Raw genomic sequence first — 24,372 nt, 5'->3', positions numbered from 1 at the left:
TTGGCATCACGGTAGTCCACAAACTTACCAACACACATAAACAGCGACAAATTAGCAGGAAACTTGCCACCAGGATACATGAACATCAACTGGCCACCAAAAGACATGACGCACTATCACTAGTTTCCATATATACAGATAAAGAAGAACCCTACTCTGATTGGGACAGCACACACATCCTAGGACAAGCAAAATAAAGACACGCACGAGAAGTCTTGGAAGCATAGCATTCTAACCAGAACTCCATCAATAAAGGCATCGATTTAGATCCTATCTACCTCCCCTTGACAAAAAACAGGAATTACATCACCTATCTTAAGAAACCAAGACCAATAAATAGAGAGGTGGGACATACCACCAGCGCTTCACTGGAGATGCTAACTGACGATGTTACCTAGTATAGTGATAAAACATCTGAAAACAAACTTTCAAGCTCAACAAGCTAACGTACACACTTACCATCAACCTGAGCTACAAATTTTCTCAAAAATCAGTAGCAGTTAGACTTCCAATAAGAAATTTGGAGAAATTAGCTATAAGCAGTGAAAATTCAGGGAAATGTCAAGTGTGGACAGATACTGATTGAGAAATCTCATCTTCCTCATATACATCAATAAAACTTATCAAATGGGAAACAAGCAATACCCTTTTAGATCTGTTGTCAAGTATTTACTTCAACTTAAGTGAAGAACCTTCCTTTAGAACTTGCTGCGAGCGATGCATTTCAGTTAATGAAAATTTGGCCTCAGGAAAGAATAACTAGGATACACATCTGAAAATGGCAAGAATTAATTGAATAGTCTATATTATGAAGCAATAAAAACACATGCACAATGCCAGTATGAATTGTAGAAGAAAAGATTTTACTGAGAATCAGTAAAATGATATATTGATCTATATTTACTTACCCATTTGGTTTTGTGTGGATAAGTAATAAGCATTTAGTGTTTGAGGAGGAAGCAGCCATCTGTAAACAAACATATTTTTGAGTTACAAATTTTATCACAGTTCAGGTCAAAATTACTTCAGTAGCATTATAATTACTTACAAAGAGTACAACACAGTATTTGACTATTTTCAAATGTGCAGTTCATAAACCTGTGTAAAACATCTAGTTTACATTCAGTGATCCTCTATGTTAACATAGCTAACGTTGGCAGGATTCATATACTAGTATCCCTGTACTCCAAGGCATGAATCTAGAGCGCCAACTCAATACAAATATTGTGACTTTTATTGCATTTGGTTTGTTGCGGAAAGTAAAAGAGAAAAATTCTCACGCAGTCTTGTCCACTTGTTGCCGTACTTTTTTCACTGACAGCTTTATATTGTACATAATGCTGTTAAGCACATTTTTAAAATAAGTCTTCTCATTCACTTCGAACTAAAAGAAAGACGAAATTTTAAGCATTAGAGCTGTGTAAAGAATGGAATGCAATATTTTACTTTCATTGAACCACTTTTTAACCAGACTAATTAGGAGCAGCTGAAGGTCATTTAGCTTATCAGACCTGTTCTTCTCTTTAATAAGATCATGGCTGATCTTATCATGGTCATAACGACAGCTTCTTGCTGAATCCCCTTAAACCTTGATTCCTTATGGATCAAAAATAAGTCTAACCCAGCCTTGAAAATTTCTGAGGACAGCCTTCACTGGCCCATGATGTTCTGAGAGAGGAAAGTCTCCACTTTAAGGGGGCAGCACAGTGGCTAGCACTGCTGCCTCACAGCGCCAGGGACCTAGGTTCGATTCCACCCTCAGGCGACGGTGCAAACTCCACACAATTTCCCCGTGTCTACATGGGTTTCCTCTGTGTGCTCTGGTTTGTTCCCACTGTGTAAAGATGTGCAAGTTAAGTGGATTGGCCATGCTAAATTACCCTGTACTGACAGGGATGTATAGATTAGGTGCCTTAGCCATAGGAAATGCAGCATTATAGGGATAGGATATGGGGATGAATATAGGTGGGATGTCCTTCAAAGGGTTGGTGTGGACTCATTGGGCCCAATGGCCTGTTTCCACATGGCAGGGATTTGATTCTATTCTTAAAGGGAAAAAAACACTTTATATTTAAACTGTCCCCCGAGTTATGGTCTCTTCAACAAGGGAAACATCTTTTGAGCACCTATCCTGTCAGAATCCTGAACATTTCAATAAGATTATCCCTCATTCTTCTGAACTCCAATGAGTTTAATTGCAACCTGCTCAATCTGTTTTAATAAGCCAATGCCTTCATCTCAGAAATCAGCCTAATGAAACTTATTCTGAATTGCTTCTAAGGAAAGTTTATTCATTCTTTAGGTAGGAAACCAAACTTGCACACAGTATGTAAGATATGATCTCTCAATTCCCTGTGCAGCTGCAACTAACCTTGCCTGCTTTATACTCCATCCACCTTGCAAACAGGCCAATATTGCACTTGTCTCTTAATGCCTTGCTGTAACTGCACGTTAACTTTTCATGATTCATGTCAAGAACATACAGATTATTTTGTACCCCGCAATGACCTTGCGGACTTTGGGACAGCTTCATTTTCTTCCAAGACCAGATCTGGAGGCTAATTGCAGGCTGATTCTTAATCAAGAGGGTTCCAACACTCATAATGACATGGGGGAAGAGCACTACATTTAAATGGATAGCGGAGGTTGGTTATGAACAAGGTCAGTACCTGGGAATTGGTTCCAATAAGTCTGGAAGAGACCTAATGTTCAAGTAAATGGTAATTGTTGAACTTTAATTGTTTCTTCCTGAAGCCTCAATCAGAGCAGAACCAAAACTGTGAAGATAGTTTTTGGCTGCTACTAAGACACTGTGACGATTTGAAAACTCCCTATCTAATCTACTACATGCGCTTCCAGGAGCCCAATGAGTAGAAAGTTGAGATAAGTCTATTGCTGCCTTCACCTGGGTGAGCTGAGAAGGTGATCTTAATGGGCAGTTTCAGAAAAGCAACCAATGAGTTCACATTTATGATTGTGAAACAATGCATCATAAAAGGCATTTAAGTTATCGGCCCAGTTTTGTTATTTTCTTTTATTTATCCCTTAATTGTGTTTGTTTGTCCATCTGTCTTTTGTGTAAATGGGGGCTGAAAATATAGACATTAATCAGCTTAAGTTGTTTATCTTTCCTCTGTTAAAATTATTATGTGTTTAATAATAGTTAGCTATCTTGTTTGAGATACAAAATCAGTGTCTGAAATTATTTATTCACAATATTTGTTGAGTTGTGAATACGAAAGTCGAGAGACTGAGAGGCTGATTTGTTTGGCTATCTGTCTCCCTGTCTTAACATAATCTCCTTCCTGATTGATTACGTTTGAAATAAACTTTTAATTTCTGAACTACAAATTCAAACAAATACTCTAGTTTAGAAGCAAACAAAAAGAAATACCCAGCAGTCAATCATTTTCCTTTGACATCATCATTTGATATATTTTGTCTTTATTTAGAAAGGAGCCCATCTTTCTGAACCACTCCTCACTCTTTACAGCTGTTACATCCATTGTGACCTGGTACCCCTATGTGAACCGATTACACCATGTAACCCTATTGTCCCTGCTGTGACCCCATCACTGCTTCCACTATGACCTCATTACTCATACTGTGACCCTGTCACTTCCACCGTGACCCCATTGTTGCCTCCAATGTGTCCACATTCAACACTCTGTGACCCCATTGCTCCTGCTGGGATCTCCCACCATTGCTCCCAATGTGACCCCAGTATCCCATCATAACCTCCTTGGATTTTGCACTGTGATCTAAGATCACTGCTGCTACTGCTGTGACCCAATTGGTTCTACTGTGATTCCCCACCCCATTGCTCCTACTCTGAACACCCCCATTGCTCCCACTGTAATCTCTCCCATTGCTCGCACTATATGCTTCCTATTACTTCAGTGACCCCATTGCTCAACTGTGACCACAAAGCTGCTCCAACTGTAATCCCACAGCATCTCACTGTGACTCTACTATTACTTCTCCTGACACCTCACCATGACTGCACCGCTGCTTATATAGTTGTGACCTCAGTACTGGATTGTTAGTTTGACCCAAGCATGATTCCTGAACTACAGCCAATGTGGCTGTCTCTAAACTACCTTCTGAAATGGTCTAGCAAGCCAATCAGTTGCATGAAAACCATTCAAACATCTCAAATGAATAAAACCAGGTGGACCATCCAGCATTAGCCTAGTTACCAGAACCAACAATAACAAACTCAATCCTGTTCAACCTACAAAGTCTTTCTAATGAACATCTAGGGATTGTGCAGAATTTGGGAGAGTTGTCTCACAGGCAGGTCAAGTAACAGCCTGACATAGTCAGACTCATGGAATCAGATGTTACAAACAATGTCCCCAGACACCATCATTATCATCTGAAATGAGCTGTCCCATTGGAGATGGCAGCACAGTGGTATACAATCCACATACATTCTGGACACCAAGCAGTCTCATGGCTTCTTTTGAAATATGGGCAAGGAAATCTCCTGCTGATTACCATGCACTGTCCTCCTCATTGGCTGATGAATCAGAACTTTTACATGTTCAACACCACCTGGAGAAAGCACTGAGGATAGCAATGGCACAGAATATATGGGAATGTGTGGGAGTTGGTGGAGTTCTAAAGGATGCAGCTACTTGACTGAGAGTGGTAGGTGATGAGGGAATCTACAAGAGAAGGAAGCATGTTTGACCTCATCCCCATCGATCTGCCTGCTGGAAATATATCTGTCTGTAATGGCTTCGGTAGGAGTGGCTACCCCACATTGTGTGGTGACCTTGTGAAGGTGAAGTCCTGTCTTCACACTGAGAATAACCTCCGTTCTGTTGTGTGACACTATCACTGTGCTAAATGGGATAGATTTCAAACAGATCTAGCAATTTAAGACTGGGCATCCATGAGGTGCTGTGAGCCATCAGCAGCAGGATTGTATTCAACCACACCCTGCAATCTAACAGTCTCTTCTCCACCATTGCTATCAAGCCAGGAAACCAACCCTAGTCAAGTTATTGTGCAGGAGAGTGTGCAAGGAGCAGCGCCAGGCTCACCAAGAATTGAGATGTCAACCTGGTTAAGCCATAAAACAAGACAACCCGCACGCAAAACTGCATAAGTAGGAACAGACAGATAGAATTAAGGTGATTCCAAACCAACGGATCAGATTTAAATTCTTCAGTCTCACCACATCCACTTTGAATGATACTGAACAGCTAGACAAATCACTGGAGGAGGAGGCTCGAAAAACATGCAACACAATAATGCAAAAGTTAAAGCTGAAGCATTTGCAACAATTTTCAAGTCAGGAGTACCAAATGTAAGATTCACCTCAGCCTCTTCCAGAAGTTCCCAGTATCCCAAATCCTAGTCCTCAGCCATTTTGATTCACTTGGCACGATATCAAGAAATGTTAAATGTGCAATGTGCTACAAGAGTTATGAACCCTGACAGTACTTCAGCTATAGCACTGAAGACATACTTCAAAACTTCCCTCACTTAACCCTTACCAAGCCATTCCAGTTCGACTACAATACTGACATCTACCTAACAATGTGGAAAATTGTTCAGGTATGTCCTATACAAAAAAGCAGAACATATCATATCTGTCGAATTACTGACCCATCTCTCTACTCTGAACAATTAGTAAAGTGATGGAAGGAGTTGTCAACAGGAACATAGAAAATAGGAGTAAGAGTAATTTATCTAGCCCTTAGAGCCTACAGCAACATTTGATAGGATCATGGCTGATCAACAACTCAGTACCCTGTTTCACTTTTTCCCCAAACTCTTTTGATCTAACCTCTTCTTGAAAGCATTCAATGTTTTGGCCTCACTGCTCTGTAGCAGAGAACAGGTGAAAATATTTATTCTTATTTCAATCCCAAATGGCCCACCCCTCCACCCTTAGACTGTGGCCACTGATTCTGGACTCATAGATAGTGAAGAGTAAAGTTGTAAACTATTGGAAAATGCCAGTAGACTGGTCAGGTAGACAAATGGCAATTGTGAAGTGCTGTATTTGGGAAGGACAAACACGACAAAAACACATATTAATGGGAGGATTCTGAGAAGCATAGTGGTGGTAAGGGATCTTGGAGTGAATGGTCACATATACCTTGTTATGCATATAACTTGTTATTCATATAACTTTATGACAATGTGGTATACTGTCCTATTCCTGAAGCTGTCCAGACAGCTACCAATCTGGGTTGAAATACTCCTTCACAATAGTTGACTTAGACTCTACTACGGTCAAGAGGAAAATGCCTGTAGAAAAGTGAACAAATCACTATCACAGAATTCAATATTTGTCCCAATGTTGTTCAACAAATATACAAATGACCAAGGATGACCAGTGAGAGGAGTGTGGATCCAAGACTACCATTTTGAATTTAAACAAAAGCAATTACAGCAGAAGTGAACTGGCCATCTAGGTTAAGGGAAAGATCAAAAGAGAGTCAATAGCAAATGTTTAAGGGGATATTCTAGAATGCACAGAATACATTCCAACGGATAGGGAAAAATTTGAAGGGATAAACCTGCCATCCATGGTTAAGTAAAAAAGTCAAAGATAGCATTAAACTCAAAGAAAAGTCATATAATTGTTTAATGATAGGTGGCAGGTCGGAAGATTGGACAGAATATTAAAAAAAAACAAAGAATGACAAAAAATTAATAAGGAGGAAAAAGTAAGAATACAAATTAAGTAAAAAGATAAAAACAGATAGGAAAAGTTTCTTCAGATATTGAAAAAAGAAACAAGCAAATAAAATGTTTTTTATTTTGAAAATGAGTCTGAAAATTAGCAATGAAGATAGAGGTGGCAGGTGAATTGAATTAGATATTAGCTAATATAACTCATTTATTCCAAAATGGAAGGAAGCAGAAAGCAGGAAACTACAGGTCAATGAGCTTAATATCTGTCATAGAGAAATGATAGAAGCTGTTATTAAATACATTATAACAGAGCACTTGGATAAGTAGAAGGTAATAATGCAGGGCCAATATAAATTTATTAAAGGGAAATCATGGTTAATTCATTTATTGGAGCTTTCTGAAGAAATAATTTGCGCTGTGGATAAAGGAGAACCAGAGGATGTATTATACTTAGATTGCCAGAAGGCAATTGATAAAGAGCCACATCAAAGGTTATTGTGGAAAATAAAAGCTCATGGTGTTGGGGTAATATTAGCCTAGATTGAAGATTGGCTTGTTAATAGCAAGCAAAGAGTCAGAATAAATGGGTAGGATGCCACAAGTAGTGAGCCATAGGGTCAGTGTAGGGGCCTCAACTCTTTATAATTTATATAAATTATTTTGATAAATGGTTGAAGGGATGAAAGGTATAGCTGCTAAATTTGATGACACAACAATAGGTAATGAAGTGTGCTATGAATTGTACATAAGGGATATGATAAGTTATGCTAATGCGTATAAATCGAGTAAATGAAGGACAATCTGAGATAGTATGAAATTGTTCAAATGGCAGGAAGAATTTTAAAAAGTATATTATTTAAATGGTGAAAGGTTGCAGATCTCTAACAGAGAGCTGAGTGCCCTGGTTCATAATTCACAGTAATCATGAATGCTGATAAAAGTTTATGTTTTATTGTGAGAGGAACTGAAAAGGAAGTAGGGATGTTATGTTTCAGTGATACAGGGCACTGGTAAGACCACATCTGGAATAATGTGTGCGGTTCTGGATATTAACGTGGAAGTAGTTCAGAGAAGATTTACTGGACTAATGCCTGGAATGAGTTGATAGCCTCATGAGGAAAGGTTAGACAGGCAAGGCCTGTATCATCTGGAGTTTAGAAGAGTCAGAGGTGACTTATTTGAAGCATAAGATGCTAGGGATATTTGACTGTTTTGATATGGAAAGGAAATTTCCTTTTATGGGAAATTCAAGAACTACAGGTCATGATTTAAAAATAAGGGGTGCCCAGTTAAAACAGAGATGAGGAAGCATTCTTTCTTTCAGAGGGTTGTGAATCTTTGAAATTCCCTTCCTCAAAAGGCAATGGATGCAGAATGTTTAAATATTTCTATGGCAGAGGTGGATACTAAGGGGATGAAACATTATTGAGGAGAGGCAGGAACATAGAGTTAACATTTGAATCCAATCAACCATGTTCTTATTGAGTGGTGGTGCAGGTGAAGGGCCTGACAGGCCTACTCTTATTCCTTGTTTCTATGTTTGTATGACAGATGAAACCATTCATGCTGTACCTCACCTGTCACTCCATGTTTAATCTATCTACTGCCCACCTTGGTGCCCCATGTGGAGCTGCCTTCCTGGGCAAGATCTACCAGTTGACATCCTTTTGATGAAGTCAAGAATTACATGACATCAGGTTATAGTCAAACAGGTTTGTTTGAAATCACAAGTTTGTGAAGTGCTACATATCGTGGCTACCTTTTGTTGAAGGAATGGATGGATCACTGCAATTGCAGCTGATAAATTGGATTCCTGTTCAATTATTAGTCTTGTCAGGGTTAATTATAAAATGATGTTCAACATCAGACTTGTGTCTGATGTTGTGTACTTCTCGGTTTACCAGCTTGGGCTTGTTGAACAAGGTCAGCAGATTGTCAAAGGGACATGTTTGATATGGTCCATCAGTCATTGGATCCTACAGCCTATTTGGCATTGCGCCAGTGCTGAACCTTGTATTATGTTACTCATGTGGTAGGCAGACTGTTTGTTTGTTTGTTTGTTTATTGCTATGTTTACCACTATGTTTATTGCAGCGTAGCTATGTGAATTTTCCCTCCCTGAATTTCTCATTCCTCCACCAGAGGTATCTCCATAATCACATGACATTCCAATGCCATTTCTACTGAAGTCTCGACCAAAGCCATCCACTCCTCCACTGCCAGGATGAGACATCATGTTATGTGACTGCAAATAATTACGTATAAAGAAAGTTCCACATTGCTACTTTGCAGGTAACACGACAAGTGCTTTTTTTTCCCCACTGAGGATGCTACTCTCAAGCCAAAAAGATACTGCTTGCCACAAAAATGAGTAACTTATGAGTTTCACACCCAGTGTAAATGCCATATGTGCAGGCTACATGTCCAAATCACCTCTCAAGCCATATCAGGCAGTATGCCCCTTTGACTCTGAACAGTCAACCTGCTGCAATCAACTCATGTTTCTAAAATTCTAAAACAGTGTACACAATGTTAGATGTGATTTTGCTGTGGACAGCATTTACTGAATCCTGACTGCTAAGAATTGCACTGGAAACCAATTTAAGATTATCATTAGGGTCACAATATAATTAGCATCTAGCATGCATGAATCACAAGATCCTGATTTTTGTAGTTAAAAAGAATATGTTCCTACTAAGCCCTTATCTTAGCAAGAGGTGCGATGGAAACAACCAATCTTTGCTTCATTTTCAAGGCAGTGCCCTGACCAGAGCAACTTGTTTGAATTTAGTCAGTTGACTGTTCTAACTGCCTAGCCATAATCTAATCAACATCTGCCTTTAATGTTCTAAATTGTTGTTTTAAGTTGGTTTTCTTCTGTTTCAGTCCTGGTGGTTGCAAGACAACCATATTTCTCTTTACTAATTAAGTTCTATACTGCAATAAAATCATTCCTAATAGTCATTTGCTAGTATAGAACTTGCTGAAAAATACATTTTGTAGAAGCTTTTTGTCTTGTCCTGATTGGGACATGTCGCAAGAACACCAATTTTAGAGGGAATGATAGTTTTCTGGCTATATAATGCTGAGTGTGCTGTAGTTGGTAATTAGACGCTGGTTGTGTCATTCCCATCGAGAATGCACCATTTAGATTGTTAATTGCCAAACTCTGTTTAAATTTGACCCAGGCAGGTTGATTGGTCAAAGCATTGTCCTGAGGATGAACAAGAGAGCGGTGGTTGCTTTTCAGTTCAAAGGAATAAGGCCCTGTACTTTAACATGTAGCTTCCACTACATGCAAATATGCCACAGTGAAACCAAAAGAGAAAATGCTGGAAAATCTCAGCAGGTCTGGCAGCCTCTGTAAGGGGAGAAAAGAGCTGACGTTTTGAGTCTAACTGACCCTTTGTCAAAGATTTTCCGGCATTTTCTTTTTTGGTTTCAGATTCCAGCATCCGCAGTAATTTGCTTTTGCCACAGTGAAAGCCTGACTAACATTCTTAAATTGTTTGTCCATGTAACTGTTAAATGCAAATTAATAGGAAGATTTAAATTGGTATCTTAAGGTATCGATATGAATGGAAATTGACTTCCAGATTTAATAGCAATTCCATATTTTAAGCTTTCAAGCTTAAATCCATGTACCTCTTGGTAATTTCTGTTGCCAGTTTTCCTAAAGGAGAAAGTGAGGAGTGCAGATGCTGGAGATCAGAGCTGAAAATGTGTTGCTGGAAAAGCGCAGCAGGTCAGGAAGCATCCAAGGAACAGGAAAATCGACGTTTCGGGCATCAGCCCTTCTTCAGGAATGCTTTGCGCAGTGGCAGTATTGTAGCCGATGAGGTTTAACCGAGGTGCGATTATTGCTTATTGAAAAGTTTTCCTGAAGACTTGCATCCAGACCTGTTTGTTCCTACTCTGGGTCCTTGATAAGTATGTACCTGTCAGGCAGGGAGGAAGTGGTTGAGCGAGGGAGCTGTAATTTACTAAAGAAGTTGAATCTCTTGTCAAGAAAAAGAAGAATGCACATGTTAGGAAGAGATGTGAAGGCTCAGTTAGGGCGCTTAAGAGTTATAAGTTAACCAGGAAAGACCTAAAAAGAGAGAGCCAAGACGAGCCAGGAGGGGCCATGTGGTGTCATTGGCAGTGAGGATCAAGGAAAACCCTAAAGCTTTCTATAGGTATACCAGGAATAAAAGAATGACGAGAGAAAGATTAGGACCAATCAAGGATAGTAGTGGGAAGTTGTGTGTCGAGTCCAGGGAGACAGGGAAAAGCGCTAAATGAATATTTTCTGTCAGTATTCACACTGGAAAAAGACAATACTGTCAAGGGGAATACTGGGATTCAGGCTACCAGATGAGATTGAGGTTCACAAGGAGGAGGTGTTAGTAATTTTGGAAAGTATGAAAATAGATAAGACCCCTGGGCCAGATGGGATTTACCCTAAGATTCTCTGGGAAGCCAGGGAGGAGATTGCAGAGCCTTTGGCTTTGATCTTTATGTCGTCATTGTCTACAGGAATAGTGCCAGAAGACTGGAGGATAGCAAATGTTGTCCCCTTGTTCAAGAAGGGGAGTAGACACAACCCTGGTAATTATAGACCAGTGAGCCTTACTTAGGTTGTGGGTAAAGTGTTGAAAAGGTTATACGATGTAGAATTTATAATCATCTGCAAAGAAATAATTTGAGAGGAATAGTCAACATAATTTTGTGAAGGTCGAGCCTCAAAGCCTGATTGAGGTCTTTGAGATGGTGACCAAACAGGCAGATGAGGGTAAAGTGGTTGATGTGGTGTATATGGATCTCAATAAGGCATTTGATAAAGTTCCCCATGGTAGGCTATTGCACAAAATACAGAGGCATGGGATTGAGGGTGATTTAGTGGTTTGGACCAGAAATTAGCTAGCTGAAAGAAGACAGAGGGTGGTGGTTGATGGGAAATGTTCATCCTGGAGTTCAGTTACGAGTAGTATGTTGTAAGGATCTGTTTTAGATCCACTGCTGTTTGTCATTTTTATAATGACCTAGGTGAGGCCGTAGAAAGATGGGTTAGTAAATTTGCAGATGACACTCAAGTTGGTGAAGTTGTGGATAGTGATGAAGGATGTTGCAGGTTACAGAAGGACATAGATAAGCTGCAGAGCTGGGCCGAGAGGTGGCAAATGGAGGTTAGTGTGGAAAATTGTGAGGGCATTCACTTTGGAAGGAGCAACAGGAATGAAGAATATTGCGGTAATGGTAAGATTCTTGGTGGTGTCAATGAGCAAAGAGATCTCGGTGTCCTTGTACATAATCCCTACAAGTTAGCATGCAGGGTGATAAGGGTGTTAAGGAGGCATACGGTGTGTTAACTTTTATTGGTAGAGGGATTGAGTTTTGGAGCCATGAGGTTACGTTGCATCTGTACAAAACTTTGGTGCGTCCGCACTTGGAGTATTGTGTACAGTTCTGGTCCCTGCATTACAGGAAGGGTGTGGGAGCTTTGGAAATGGTTCAAAGGAGATTTACTAGGATGTTGCCTGATATGGAGGGAAGGTATTATGAGGAAAGGCTGTTTTTGTTAGAAGAAGGTTGAGAGATAACTTAATTGAAACATCTAAGATAGTCAGAGGGTTGTATAGGGTGGATAGTGGGAGTCTTTTTGTTTGGATGGTGATGGCTAGCATGAGGGGAGAAAGCTTTAAATTGAGGGGTGATAGATACAGGACAGATGTCAGAGGCAGTTTCTTTACTCAGTCGTAAGGGCCTGGAATGTCCTGCCTGCAAGAGTAGTAGACTCACCAACTTTAAGGGCATTTAAATAGTCATTGGATAAACATATGGATGAATATGTAATAGTGTAGGTTAGACTGGCTTCAGAATGGTTCCACAGGTTGGTGCAACTTGAGGGTGAAATGGCCTGTACTGTGCTGTAATGTTCTATGTTTTAAACAAGGCAAGTCACTGACAAGTAGAATGTGACAAACCCCATCTTTTGAATGTCAAAATTTAAGCTACCACAGTAAAAGTAGTCCATGACAAAACAGATTCAGGACAAGTCAAGACTCTGCAACCACCCTTCACCACTGCAGCCTCCTACAAACCCTTTGTACACTTGTGAAAAGAGACAATCAATGCCTCACATTTATGAGGATTGTCTCCCCTACAGATTACGTCATGGACTATTTTCCTTAAACTCAGAAAATAAGGAGATCATTTGACTTGGGGATTTGTATTTGCTGAATAAATACTTGTTTGATTAGATTCCCTACAGTGTGGAAACAGGCCCTTCTGCCCAACCAGTCCATACCAACCCTCCAAAGAGTGACCCACCCAGACCTAGCACTATGGGTAATTTTAGTGTAGCCAATTCACCTAACCTGCACATCTTTGGATTGTGGGAGGAAACCCACGCAGGCACGGGGAGAATGTGCAAGCTCCACACAGACATTCGCCTGAGGCTAGAATCGAACCTGGGTCCCTGGTGCTTTGAGGTAGCATGCTAAACACTGAGCCACCGTACAACCCATAGCCACAAACTTGCCTTCTCTGAGGATGCGTATTGGTCTTTTTTGGTTAATCCATTTCTGTACACTTAATAATTCTATACTAATTATAGATTCCAGAAATTTGCTCTAACCTGATGTTATCAGAGGGTTAATACGTGTTAGGTGCAGACTAATATACATTATCATAGCAACTTGATTTTGCAGTTGTTGGTTTTATTTTATTGACTTTGTTTTGCAGGGTTGGGAAAGGACTTTCTCCAATCCTCAATAGTTTCTATAAGTGTTAGCATTCCCACTCTCCCTGTAATGATTTTTTTGAAGTTACATTGGGCTCCCATAGTGAACAAAGTCCACATTTTATGATATAATTATTGCACATTTTTATTTCTTAGGAGAACATACTCTAGTCTTTTCTATCCAAATCAGGCAAAGTTATGTTATAACTGTCCATCTTTCAAGCATCTTAACATCAAACACTGTTACCTAGTTTTGAGAAGATGTGTAGCTCAGGTTGAGGTTCTGGATGTACGTTTGCTCACTGAGCTGGAAAGTTCATTTTCAGATGTTTCATCAACATGTTAGATAACATCATCAGTGAACCTCCGCTGAAGCTTCATTGGAGGCTCACTGATGGTGTTACCTACCATGGTGAAGAAATGTCTGAAAATGAACCTTCCAGCTCAGTGAGCAAATTTACATCCAGATCAAACACAGTATACATACCATTGTACCCAAATATTGAAAATTTGTATATTGGATGTGAAGTGAATATTGCTGGACCTTCTTTATAATGTTAATGTTGCATTATGTGTTGTTAATCATTAACTTTGCAACCATCTTCAAATTAATGTAGTCTGACAATCTGATATTTTCAATTAAACTAACTCAACGACATCAGGGTACTAATAATAGTCATTTTTCTTGGAAATACTTACACCATATTCATTATCAACGGCATTCGTTATTAATAAAAAGTCTGGATATCCAATCATGACCATCATATACTGAAGCTGCAAACAATAAAAGGACATTAGATGATAATATTCAGAGACATTTCAGCTTTCATATATCATGCAGGGAAATAATTCCCAGAAGTGCTGCTGTAAAAATCACAATTTGATTTTAACAGCCTTCCATGAACTGCTATCTTATTAATCATGTGGGCAAAAACTTAAAATAGCACTTACTGTGCAGAATAATAGGCTTGGAAATATAATCTAAGGTATAAACACTTCATGGAGTTCAAACTGCATTGTTAGTGTTTGAGCACTATTCTTGTCATTGTTAATGCTCTGTTGCTTTGTAATATGAGTCTATTATGCATTATTTCTAAGGTGTGCCACTTACTAAAATGCTATTTTAAGTTCAATCTAATATGTGAATATTGACTTTTCTGTTGTTTGAGGTCAGATCGAATCCATCAAACTCATGCTGTGTTTACAAATAGCATTGAACTTATCTGAGCAATACTGAACCCTTCAGAGGGAGTGCACCCATGTAACGAGGGTAATTGCACAATGTAGTTTATTCTATGTGAAGCACTTTGGGACCTCACCAAGAGATATGATAGGGTATTGTACAATGTAAATTCTTTCTTTTTCACATGCAAATAAGTCAAACTGACAATGTACAGTTGTAATCTAATTAGAGAAGGGGATGAGGACTGATGTATTATCATTGATCTTAGACTGCGTTTCATGTCAAAGCTAATTACATGAAGAAAAATCCGATATAAAAACCCAATATTATTTAGTGCTGCTTAATGATATTTCAGTAGGATTACTGCAACAGACCTTTGCTCTTGCTGCTTCTTTTGTCTCTTCATCCATCCAATCTAATTCATCCAGTTGACGATCAAATGCATGCTTAATGTCTTTAACTAGTTGTTGTACCTTTCAGAATAAAAATAACCATAGTTCTATAACTGATAGCTTATTTGCATGGTAATTCAAAAGCATAAAATTATTCTGCTGTCAGAATCTTAATAGATAAAGAAGCTTACTTTTATTTTGCTGGAAGATGAGAAGTATTCTTCAACAAAAAGAGCTCCCAGCGCCATCCCAAATTGTTTGTTGGCTTGGTTTAAGCACATTTTATCCAGATCAATCTGTTTCTCTGTGCCATCTAATTCTTTAGAGAACTCATGAATAGCATCTCTGAATGGCGTGGAAAGATGTTCACTCAGAGCAACTACAATGCGCCAAATCATGTAATTATGCAGTACTCTGAAAATGTAAAAGAATATAATAGTTACAGATCAAAGAATATGTTCTACAAACTATTCATACCTACACTATTAAGTTAGGAATATTCACTCAGACTTATCAATATTTTATAAGAGTAGCATTATTAACTATATAGATCGACACACAGTTATAGAGTCATAGAGATGTACAGTATGGAAGCAGACCCTTTGGTCCAACCCGTCCATGCTGACCAGATATCCCAACCCAATCTAGTCCCACCTGCCAGCACCCAGTCCATATCCGTCCAAACCTATTCATATACCCATCCAAATGTCTCTTAAATGTTGCAATTGCACCAGCCTCCACCACTTCCTCTGGCAGCTCATTTCATACATGTACCACCCTCTGTGTGAAAAAGTTGCCCCGTAGGTCTCTTTTATATCTTTCCCCTCTCACCATAAACCTATGCCCTCTAGTTCTGGACTCCCCGACCCCAGGAAAAAAGACTTTGCCTATTTTTCCTATCCATGCCCCTCATAATTTTGTAAATCTCTATAAGGTCACCTCTCAGCCTCCTACACTCCAGGGAAAACAGCCCCAGCCTGTTCAGCCTCTCCCTATAGCTCAAATCCTCCAACCCTGGCAACATCCTTGTAAATCTTTTCTGAACCCTTTCAAGTTTCACAATATCTTTCTGATAGGAAGGCGATCAGAATTGCATGCAATATTCCAACAGTGGCCTAACCTATGTCCTGTACAGCCGCAACATGACCTCCCAACTCCTGTACTCAATACTCTGACCAATAAAGGAAAGGATACCAAATGCCTTCTTCACTATCCTATCTACCTGCAACTCCACTTTCAAGGAGCTATGAACCTGCACTTCAAGGTCTCTTTGTTCAGCAACACTCCCTAGAACCTTACCATTAAGTGTATAAGTCCTGCTAAGATTTGCTTTCCCAAAATGCGGCACCTCGCATTTATCTGAATTAAACTCCATCTGTCAGTTGAAACTTTTGGGTATTTAGTTCCAGCTCCACTCTTTAGTGAGAAACAGGGGACTTATTTTTGATCCCAATACAAGGATTTCCTCAGTTTCATCTTAAAAATACAAAGTCCAAACTGGCTCAGTGAGTTTATCTGGTAGGTAACTGAGGCATTGGGATGAGGACAACCCAGGTTTGATCATAGGGCCAGAACATTAAGGCCCCATTAAGCCAATGAACAGAGATGGTTGCATGCAGACTTTGTGCTGCCAGCTCTGGGATGGTTGGTTGCAGCGCTCATTGCCCGCTAGCAGTAGGTAGACAATTGAAGTATTTAAGGATACTTTAAGCCATTCAGGATTTTTCAGTTGGCTGCACATTCCTGGATGTGGTGCTGGTGGTAGTGGGGAGTGGGAAGCTGTACCACTGTCTATCAATATTCAGCAGCAACCACTTGTCACCCAGTAGAGGAGTTTCCAGCCTATGACTGTTCCACATCATTGCCCCCAGGCCCTCCAAATTAACTGTCCAGCCACAAAGATAATTTATATTGGAAACATGGAAAGGTTGGGGAGACAGTTACTCCTTTTTGAAGTGTCCGTTTCTTCATCGCATCCATGTCATGGCATCCAGTTGCTGTTTTCAGAGTAAAGGGTCACTGATTTCTCCTCTAGCTTTGAGACCCTGCTTGTTTCTCTTTAATTTGATTACACACTTGTCTCTGGCTATTACTGGCCATTCCACATACAAGTGTCTGTTTCCCACATAGTGCAATATGAGTGTCTGGCCCTCAGATAAGCCTGACGATGGGGTTCAGAAATCAGGAGGAAAGTCCAACCCTTGTTGAAATAACAATAATGAATCCAGGCAGTGGCAGGGGTAATAAAATCAGCCTCGGTGCCTCTGGGTTGAGTGGAATAAATTCACTCCATATTTGTACTCCTATCGAACCAGCATGCTAATATTAACAGAGAGAAACCACCAATGGCTTTAGGGCATGAGAGAATACCTTGTACCATGGGGCAATCTTCTAGCAAGAATTCTATACCTCCAAAATGGAAGATTATAAGAGAAACTCATTGTAAACTAAGTAAGACAGCTTAATAATTACATTCCCCTGAATCTTTAAATGAGAGGTTTTATTTTGACGCTTTCCCTTTTCAGGCACTCTCAGAAATTAAGCAAGCGCACAAAATCATTTATTTCTAAATCAATTTATATTCATGTCCAAACATGTTCTCCTGTTTGCCTTTTTTGTCTAAATAGCATGTGAAACAATTAGTCTATTTCATTATTGAAGGTTGAACTTAATCATTAAAACAAGCCATCTCCATCTTCAGAAGCAAATACTCTACCAGCAAAAAAAAGAGTTAAAATGGGTCAAAATATGAGTTAACATCTGCATTAAAGGTGCAATGATAGAATCAATTCAGACTGAATTTGTAATAGCTTTATAGCCACTTGAGTATTCAGAGGTTCTGTTAGAGTGTAAACACTTCGAATTATCATTGATGGCCTGTCATGGAGAGTGAAAAACAAATATAACGCTCCATTGTAGGTTTGCATAATAAATACAGTATGCCTGGCAAAATACCAGACCTTTGTAAATAAATATTACCATTTTTATGAGTCAATTGTATTAAATTTACAACAGTGTCTAAGGCTTCTTCATGTTCACAATTTTTAAAATGAACTTGTTTCATAGTTTCCTTCTTCGTAGCTTCTTTCCTTATGCCTGATTCTGGAATCAGATAAGTGCAGACTTGAGAATTGACTATAACGGGCATGAGACATAGAGATGTACAATACGGAAACAGACCCTTCGGTCCAACTCATCCATGCCGATCAGATATCCCAACCTAATCTAGTCCCACTTTCCAGCAGCCGGCCCATATCCCTCCAAACCCTTCCTATTCATATACACATCCAAATGCTTTTTAAATATTATAATTGTACTAGCCTCCACCACTTTTTCTGGCACATCATTCCACACACGTACCACCCTCTGTGAGAAAACATTGTACCTTAGGTCCCTTTTATATCTTTCCCCTCTCAACCTAAACCTATGCCCTCCAGTTATGGATTCCCCCACCCAAGCGAAAACACTTTGTCTATTTATCCTATCCATGTCTCTCATAATTTTATAAACCTCTATAAGGCACTCCTCAGTCTCTGATGCTCCAGAGAAAACAGCCCCAGCCTATTCAACCTCTCCAGACAGCTAAAATCTTCCAACCCTCTGGCAACATCCGTGTAAATCTTTTCTGAACCGTTTCAAGTTCCACAAAATCCTTCCAATAGGAAGGACATCAGAATTGCACACGATATTCCAACAGTGGCCTAACCAATATCCTATAAAGCCACAACATGACCTCCCAATTCCTGTACTCAATACTCTCACCAATAAAGGAAAACATACCTTCTTCACTATTCTATCTACCTGTGACTCTACTTTCAAGGAGTTATGAATCTGCACTCCAAGGTCTCTTTATTCAGCAACACTCCTGAGGACCTTACCATTAAGTGTATAAGTCCTGCTAAGATTTGCTTTCCCAAAATGCAGCACCTCACATTTATCTAAATTAAACTCCATCTGCCACTTCTCAGCCCATTGGCCTATCTGATCAAGATCCCATTGTAATTTGAGGTAACCTTCTTCGCTGTCCACTTCGCAAACCTCCAAGTTTGGTGTCATCTGCAAACTTACTAACTATACCTCTTATGCTCACATCCAAATAATTGGTCACAGGCGTCCAGTCTGAAAAACAACCCTCCTCCACCACCCTTTGTCTTCTACCTTCAAGACAGATTTGTAGCCAAATGGCTAGTTCTCCCTGTATTCCATGAGACCCAACCTTGCTAACCACCTTATTGTTTTTGTATGGGAAAGGACACCCTGAAAGAGTGATCATACAAATAACTGATTAAATTAATCCAAAATAAGGTCCTCAGGATTATTCACCTTTTAGAGTTTACACTGGAAAGCACTGAAGTTACTTGCATGACTCACTGGTCCCCAACAGATTGATGTATAAAAAAATCATATACCACCATGTATAGGGAACACTTAACACTGCAAACTCCCATCCTACTATCAGTCCTCACCTCAGTGGTGGGAGGGAGAGGACCTAAGAGGGTAGGTTAAAATTTTAAATCCAAATGTATCCACTTTTGGCTTTATTAGAGTATGATAAAGGGTGAAATATTTACTTGCTGTTGACAGTTCAATTTAAATATTTATTGAAACTTTACGGAAACCTCAAATTTTAATGGTTTTGAGCCATAATTCCTAGGAATCAGAAAACACAGTAACAATCAGGAAGGCAAAGCCAGATTCAACAGGCCCTCAAAGAGTCTTACAACCCTCTCAGTAATTGGTCTCTAATCACAACCAGTGCTTCTGTGCAAATTCACCATCTTGCAATCATTCCACAGCTTCTAATCCTTTCAAGTCCATTCATGATTTTATAATCATCATGATTTATTCAAAATCTCCCATCTGATCCACAATCATCCCTCCACCCTGACTGACAATCCTGTCAATTCTTCTGCTTTAGGCCCTAGTGACATGACAGCTCCCCTCTTTCTTTGTGTTGCCAAGCTTCAGTCTTCCAGCTCAGATTTTCCTATCTGCCTCTCAATCTGGCTGCTCATCCCCAGGAAAGGAAAAAGAAAATTATAAATATGGTCCTGTTTTTAAATTTGATATATTCTCTTCTGCTTTGTATTGCTGGGTTTTCTGTCACTCCCAATCTCTGGACAATCTCTGCTCTCCTGGCCAAGGTTTCAGTAAATATTGCCCTAGCTATGTTTCCTGCTTTTTGGGGAGACTATCACTTTAATGAAATCCTTGCTCACTTATCCACATTCTCTATTTCTCGTTATTCTTCCAGTGTATCTAAAGGAAGTGAATGCCTGTCCATTTACCTACTCCCTTAGCACTGTCCCCTAACCACTCTTTCCATTTCACTTTGCAATTTAAATGTGCCTCTTCTGACCTAATGTATTCTTTGCTTCTCATGTTGTTGATGATGAACTGGCTCAGGACTGATAGACTCTCTTCAAGCTCTATCTTTCCATTATTTTTCTTACTCTTAAAACTATTCAAAATGGTGCCAAATTGTGGTGACATTAGAAAAGCATTTCACTGCATTTTACTGTTTTCCTCACTGTAAAATACCTGTGACAATAAAATTGTTCATTCATTTCTTCTGTTATGTTTGCAACCTGTGGCTTATCATTTTACCTTTTCCTTAGTTAATGCACATTTATGTGTCTCATTTTGCTACCACTGGCATTAAATCAGTGACAGGTGGTAGCTCACACAGCAGGAAGCACTCACCTCAAAGCTGAGCTCTAAGGAAGGGTCACTCGACCTGAAACTTTAACTCTGATTTCTTTCCACAGATGCTGCCAGACTTGGTAAGCTTTTCCAACAATTTCTGATTTTGTGACTCAAAACTGTGACCCCTGCATATTAGCACAGGCTTCTGCAGATTGTTCCTTGTTCAAAGGCATTCAGCATCAGGAAGGTGGGGAATTGTAGTTATGCTAAGAGCCATATGCCTGCCTTTGCTCCTCATCCTCTTCTCTGTCTTCTCTTGCTATTCTCACAACACTCCTCCCACCATCACTCACCTCTAGCCTCAGGCCCAGCAACACCTGGCCTCAGGGCATTGGCATATTTGTAGCAGTCACAGCCTCCTAAGTGGCACTGCCATTCAATACAGTGGCATACACTTGGCATGTATGTTATACTAGGTGAAAGTGAGGACTGCAGGTGCTGGAGATTAGAGTCGAGAGTGTGGTTTTGGAAAAGCACAGCAGATCAGGCAGCATCCGAGGAGCAGGAATATTGATGTTTCAGGCAAAAGCCCTTCATCAGGAATGAGGCTGGGAGCCTCAGGGGTGGAGAGATAAATGGGAGGGGGGTGGGGCTGGGGGGAAGGTAGCTGAGACTGCAATAGGTGGATGGAGGTAGGGGTAAAGGTGATAGGTCGGAGTAGAGGGTGGAGCACAGAGGTGGGAAGGAAGATAGACAGATGGGACAGGTCATGAGGGATGAAATGTTGGAGCTGGGATAAGGTGGGGGAGGGAAATGGGTTAAGTTGGTGAAATTCACATTGATGCCATGGGGTTGGAAGGTCCCAAGGTGGAAGATGAGGCATTCTTCCTTCAGGAGTCAGGTGATAAGGGAGTGGCGATGGAAGAGGCCCAGGACCTGCATGTCCTCAGCGGAGTGGCAGGGGGAGTTGAAGTGTTCGGCCATGGGGCGGTGGGGTTGGTTGGTGCGCATGTCCCGGAAATGTTCTTTGAGGTGCTCCTTGATCCAGGAAAGGCTTGCCACTGGCTGTCAAAAGTCTAAATGGAACAAAATGTCTCAAACTACTGTTATGAAGGTGTAGACAGGAACTGTACTTTTAAGAGAGTTGAAGGACTTAGCAAGCACACAGAATACTGGAGAATTTACAACAACATATGGTCCAGCAGCTAGCAGTACCTGGGTTGTGATGAGACAAAAACAAATTCAAATTTGGCCAGTCAGTTTAAATTATGCCCCAAGATACTAAACTCCAATCAAGTTCGAATTTAGTATTTCAACAAAATATAAAACCAAAAAAAATGAACAGTTGGAGGAGAACTGCCAAGCCACCAACACATGCAGACTGCCCACAGAATAGCTCTCTTAAAGGTACCTTCATCTATCAATGACCTGTGAAACATAAACCCTAAGAAGAAGAAACAAAGACAAAGGAAGATACAAAGAGAAGATTCGACAGCTGTTTTGAAATTTGAATTTTTTGGTAAATCTTAATTGGGGGGCTTTACATGGCCATTTTATAGATGGGAAAGTAAATGATAGGTTAGAGGAAGGGATTGTAAAATAGTTGTTAGTTAATTATTCTCTGTTAGACATTTTTTTAAAAAAGTTGTTAATTTTTACCATAAATACCTTTGGGACAATTCTTGACCTTTCAAATTTTCACAGATTATAGCATGGGGGAACCTTTTGTATGTGTTAGGTTTAACTAGCAGAGGGGTTTACCCTATGTTGTAACGTTTAAGTGTTATGTGTTATGACACGGGGTAAACACTCCTGCTTAATTTAAATCACAGAACAGATTTATATCACGCAGTAATCTGTGCAAATTCAAGAGGTCAAGAAGTATTTAAAGCAAACATTAACAACTTTATTTCTTAAAGTATAACAGAGAATAAATGACTGACAATTATTAACAACTCCTTCCTCTAACCTATCTTTTACCTTCCCCACTATAATAGTAGTCTGATAAAAATTAGTACCTCTCTACACCTTCATAACACAATCCCATAAAAAGCCAGCATGGGAGAATTGTTGATTCTTAGTTGACAGACAAGACCGTAGTCACCTTCAGAATGTTTCTCCTGCTGTCTCAGCTTTAGATTCCTCCAAGGTTCTGGATCATAGTTGCATCACCCATCTTTTTATTAGCTTTTGTGTGAGATTGGATGAGCTTACTGATTCCAAGTTGGAGGGAACTAGGTCAGCTAATGCTTGTCGTATTGTCTCTTTGTTAGAACTCAACATGAGTGAAAGACCTTTCCTTACTGTGATGATTAGAACTATTTTCTCTTAGGATTCGCAGACTATAAATCAAGAGGTGAAAGGGTGGGAGGAATTATATTCACCAGAAAATGATACTTAAAAATTACCAGGACTGATAGTTGACAGGTTCCCAAGTTCTAATGGACTTGATGCTTGGTCTTTGAAATTGTTGCTGTTGAGCTAATAGATGCATTGGTTTTTTTGTTTCCAAAATTGTTTTGATTCTAGGATATTCATCAAGTATGAAAATAATGAATGTAACTCCTCTATTCAAGAAAGCAGTGAGTTGAAAGCAGCAATCTAAACGCCAGTTAGCTTAAGGTCTGCGATTGGAAAATTACTCTAAACTATTATTAAGGAGATTGCAGCAGGGCACTTTAGCCTCAATGTAATCAGGCAGATCCAACATGATTTTATGACATGAAATTGACTAATTTATTTGAGTTCTTTGAGGATGTAACAAACAGCATGGCGAAATGAAACATTTGGATGTACTGTACTTGAATTTCCAGAAGGGTTTTGACAAGACCTCATCAAAATAAGAGCCCATGGTGTAGGGTAACAGATTAACATGAAGAAAGGTCTGTTTAGCCGACAGGAAACAGTGTAAATATAAGTTTGTCATTTTCAGATTGGCAGGATGTGGTAAGCTGAGTGTGATGGCGATCAATGCTTGATTAAGGATGTTTTGCTACAGTTGGACAGGCTATTAGCAAAACCACATCTAGAGGACTGTGTACAGTTTCTTCTGGTCATAATTGCATGGGAAGAAGTTAAAAAAAGGTTTATTCAACTGATTCCTAGGATAAAGGGTTTATCTTGTCAGAAAATGTTCGGCAGGTTGGGTCTGATCAACAAGAGTTTCATAAAAATAGCAGGTGATCTTGTTAAAACATACAAGTTCCTAAGGAGACCTGACAGAATGGATGTTGAATTGTGGGTGAGGCAAGAATTAGAGGACTGTTCAAAGATAAGGGGTCTCCATTTAAGAGCAATTTTCCTCAGATGGTGATGGGTAGCACGAGGGGTCATAGCTTTAAATTGAGAGGTGATAGATACAGGACAGATGTCAGAGGTAGTTTCTTTACTCAGAGAGTAGTGGGGGCGTGGAATACACTGCCTGCAACAGTAGTAGACTCACCAACTTGAAGGGCATTTAAATTGTCATTGGATAGACATATGGATGAGAACGGAATAGTGTAGATTAGATGGACTTCAGATCGGTTCCATAGGCCAGCGCAACATTGAGGGCCAAAGAGCCTTTACTGTGCTCTAATGTTCTTATGTCCTATAAGGAGAATTTTATTCTCAGGGGAATCATGAATCTGTGGAACTCTTCCTCATGGAGCAATGTGGTAGAGCCATCATTATTTTTAATGCAGTGGTATATAGATTCTTTCCCAACAAGTGAATAAAAGAATATAGGGGATAGACAAGTAAGTAGAGATGAGGCCTCAGTAAGACCAGCC

General features: G+C 39.7%; 1 protein-coding gene, 1 long non-coding RNA gene and 1 pseudogene across 5 annotated transcripts in view; 2 read left to right on the top strand and 1 right to left on the bottom strand.

Annotated features, from left to right (window-relative positions):
• The window catches only part of ecel1 (endothelin converting enzyme-like 1), a 123,506-nt gene that overhangs the window by 37,975 nt on the left and 61,159 nt on the right, over nt 1-24,372 (bottom strand). For all 3 annotated transcript variants that reach the window (XR_011960888.1, XR_011960889.1, XM_072572515.1), the window contains exons 6-10: nt 15,148-15,370; nt 14,939-15,037; nt 14,081-14,155; nt 1,281-1,384; nt 909-967 (exon numbers count right to left, since the gene is read on the bottom strand). Coding sequence is in view for 1 of the 3 variants with exons in the window: in XM_072572515.1 (XP_072428616.1) it covers nt 909-967; nt 1,281-1,384; nt 14,081-14,155; nt 14,939-15,037; nt 15,148-15,370 (560 nt within the window). In the remaining 2 variants the exon portion in view is untranslated. The remainder of the gene's footprint in view (nt 1-908; nt 968-1,280; nt 1,385-14,080; nt 14,156-14,938; nt 15,038-15,147; nt 15,371-24,372) is intronic.
• The window catches only part of LOC140478901 (uncharacterized), a 53,446-nt gene that overhangs the window by 10,710 nt on the left and 18,364 nt on the right, over nt 1-24,372 (top strand). Inside the window, exon 3 of one of the 2 annotated variants that reach the window (XR_011960891.1) lies at nt 8,800-8,928. The exons of the other annotated variant lie outside the window; for it this stretch is intronic. This is a non-coding gene — a long non-coding RNA (uncharacterized lncRNA). Of the gene's footprint in view, nt 1-8,799; nt 8,929-24,372 lie in introns of those variants that run through there. 2 annotated transcript variants of the gene reach the window in all.
• LOC140479219 (U4 spliceosomal RNA) lies at nt 10,464-10,546 on the top strand (annotated as a pseudogene).

Source organism: Chiloscyllium punctatum, chromosome 6 (assembly GCF_047496795.1).
Source record: "Chiloscyllium punctatum isolate Juve2018m chromosome 6, sChiPun1.3, whole genome shotgun sequence".
In the NCBI taxonomy this organism is placed as follows: Eukaryota; Metazoa; Chordata; class Chondrichthyes; order Orectolobiformes; family Hemiscylliidae; genus Chiloscyllium; species Chiloscyllium punctatum.
The sequence above is the reverse complement of the archived record's forward strand: the minus strand, read 5'-3'. Positions and strand labels throughout refer to the sequence as shown.